Consider the following 3098-nt stretch of genomic DNA (forward strand, 5'->3'; position numbering starts at 1 on the left):
CGTTCCCCTCTCCTCTCACAGTGACAACGACGAGAAGCCACTGAAGGGCAGCCAGCACTCGCTGAGCAGAGAGATCAAAGCGGGGGACAGCGGGGACAGCCTGGTGGACTACGGAGACGAGGACGTCCAGTTCAACGAGGATGGGTCCTTCATCGGAGAGTACGCCGGGCGAAAGGAGAAGAGGGTGTCCGCCGAGATCAAAGCCTCCACTCAGACCCCGGCGTGAGGAGCGGTACTTCCAAATCCCCCCCGTACGGACATTGAAACCTGCAGGGAGGAACCAGAGCAGACAGACATTATCCACCGAGCACAGAGTGTTGTGTCAATCGTAATGCGTCATTACTGCCACCCTCATTTTATACAGCTCCGTTTTGTCAAGTTGCAACAGAGTGACCATTACTAAATGCTGTGTATATAGAGTGTATATTGTACGTCCTTTTTTTATAATTATTATTTCACACAAAAAGTTTAGAGGGCTTGGATTTTCTTTTCTTTTTTATCTGCATTACGCACTGTTTGTACAAATGTTAGGAAACTCTGTGACACATCGTGTTATGGAGATGGTATATCTTGTAGCAGGCCACAGATACGTGGGAATATCAAGTTGATATTTGTTTTTCAATTGGAGCATAATACTGACATTTTATATTTGAAATTGATTCATTAAATATGATTTAAGATGTGTATAAAGGTTGCTTATTAACTTATTCTATCTCCGGTGGTTTTGTACCTGAGGAAATAACAAGGAACGTTCCATATCATAAACAGTGAGTCATGCTCCCTGTGATGTTAAAATAAAATGTAGCTATTATTTCTTGTTTAGCATTTAAATGGACCGATCAGTCTGTTCTTACCATAAGGCCCTGCACACTGCTATTACAGATATGGAAGAGATATACAAATATTCTAAACGAGTAAACATTTGCATTAATCGGATTATAAAAAATTGATGTATAATCCAGTCACCTTTTTAACAGAATTTGTATTAAAAGTACAACTGTAGTTGAATCCAGTTTGTAGAAAAACAATTTTACAATGGTACTTTAGCCAATTGCGAATATTTTAAATAAAATTGCTCTTTGATTTAGTCTTTAGAGGAAATGTTTGACACTTTGGGAAATAGGCTTATTACTGTTTGAGAATGTTTGTACGTTAAATTTGAAGCTACAGCTAGCAGCCTGTTAGCTTGAAGCTACAGCTAGCAGCCTGTAGGTTGAAGCTACAGCTAGCAGCCTGTTAGCTTGAAGCTACAGCTAGCAGCCTGTTAGCTTGAAGCTACAGCTAGCAGCCTGTTAGCTTGAAGCTACAGCTAGCAGCCTGTTAGCTTGAAGCTACAGCTAGCAGCCTGTTAGCTTGAAGCTACAGCTAGCAGCCAGTTAGCTTAGCAAACGGTGTTGGTCCCAAAGGTTACAAAGCCAGTCTACGAATGATCTAAAACATTATTAAACTTGCCCAACAACATCAAACTAATCCTTTTAAAGAAGTTATGATGTGATTTGTAATTGTACTTTCATAGTGTTTCATAATGTTTGAGGACTTGTTCATTTATAAACATAACGGAAACAGTCCATAGTTTGGGTCGAGCTTCAAAAGATTTGTCAATACATTTGAGACTGCAGGTTAGCTTCGCTTAACATAAAGTTATTGATCCAAATTATGAATGATACATTTTCAAAAACGTCAAACTTTTCCTTTAAAGTAGTAGTTATGTGATTCATAATTGTAATTCCATAGTGTTTCATAACCATTTGGGAACTTGTGCTTTTAAAAATATAGTGGATAAAATGCAAACACCCCCTTGATAAACGTCAACAATGCCATATCCTACACGTCCCACTCTTTCTTCCATTAGAAATATGCTCTGAGATGCCCAATTCTCTTTCCATTGCCATGACAAATAAGTGCCCATTTAAGAAGAAAATACATAACACCTGTGATGCATTTGAGACTTCTCTTGTAATCTGGTTATATGGTATTATATATACCCTGTGGAGATAATAGACACAGTTTAGTTCCTAACACGCCTTACTCTGTTCCTTTCAATATACTGCCATTCAAAACCCAAGCTTCATGTGGTTCAGCATTAACATTAGCACCATGATCTGAAAATTGCAATGTTTTGTAAAAAAAAATTCAGCCATTGCATGTTAAAAATGTTAATTGGTGTTTTCGATGTCATTAAATTGCTTTACTTTCTTACACCGTGGTAATGGACTGTTTGCTCACAACATTGGTCTAGAATGTCCTGTTTGTATGCCTGCCCGAATGAATACACACATCTCTGCCTTTCTCTCCACTCAGCAGTAAAACACGACTCCAGGGAAAACTGCTCAGAATAACACACAAGATGTTTGACAAATTGTTCCTATTTGAAGTACGACTTCAACAAATGTCACAGCAGGGTCAAGTCTCTGTCTGAGCTCCTTGTTTGATGACTTTAGCTGCGGGAGAGATTCATGAGGAGTGAGAGGAGTGGGCTGAGACAGGCACTGGATCAGGGAGCAGAGCTGTAATCATGTCTGATGCTTGATAGCAGGGAGTGGAGAGTTTCTCTGTGAGGGTTCTCTCCTCAGGTACTCTGCCATCACTCAGACAGGTTGGCCTTATCTGCAGAGGTAAGATGCTCCGTGCATTCACGTGTCCGACCTTGAGGTGTTTGATAATGCTCCCTTTTGAAGGTCCTTTGGTCTTTGGCAGCACTGAACAGCTGGACGTGTCCCTGCTCATGCCATCAGCGCTGGGGGGAAGCTACTTACGGAGCTTAATTCTGCAACATAACAATCACTGCCCTCCGGAGAGACGCTGCATTACATCACAGCTAGAGGAGCGCGGCCTGGACAAAGCCTCTTAGAGGAAATAATAAAGAGACAATATGGTACTAGAAGGGCGCGAAGAGAGGGCAAATCTGTCAAGGCCGTTTCCACAAGTGATAAACAACACAGGCACTCGCACAGTGATGCAGGTCATGAGGATTTTGCAGGTCATCTTTTGTAATTTAGCTCACGATCAAACCAAAAATACAACCTCATTTTACACTCAAATGGCCATATGAGCATGGAAACAGTAACTGTGATAATTATTTCCGCCCTGAAGTGACA

General features: G+C 40.9%; 1 protein-coding gene across 1 annotated transcript in view; it reads left to right on the forward strand.

The window, feature by feature from the left end:
* LOC104965186 (neural cell adhesion molecule L1-like protein) overlaps window positions 1-2199 on the forward strand; it is an 11031-nt gene extending 8832 nt beyond the window's left edge. Inside the window, exon 5 of the mRNA XM_010794145.1 lies at window positions 22-2199. Within this exon, the coding sequence (XP_010792447.1) occupies window positions 22-226 (205 nt within the window). The 3' untranslated portion in view covers window positions 227-2199. The remainder of the gene's footprint in view (window positions 1-21) is intronic.
* The last annotated feature ends 899 nt before the right edge of the window (window positions 2200-3098 follow it).

This window comes from Notothenia coriiceps, unplaced genomic scaffold, assembly GCF_000735185.1.
Source record: "Notothenia coriiceps isolate Sejong01 unplaced genomic scaffold, NC01 NC01_scaffold00037244, whole genome shotgun sequence".
Taxonomy (NCBI): domain Eukaryota; kingdom Metazoa; phylum Chordata; class Actinopteri; order Perciformes; family Nototheniidae; genus Notothenia; species Notothenia coriiceps.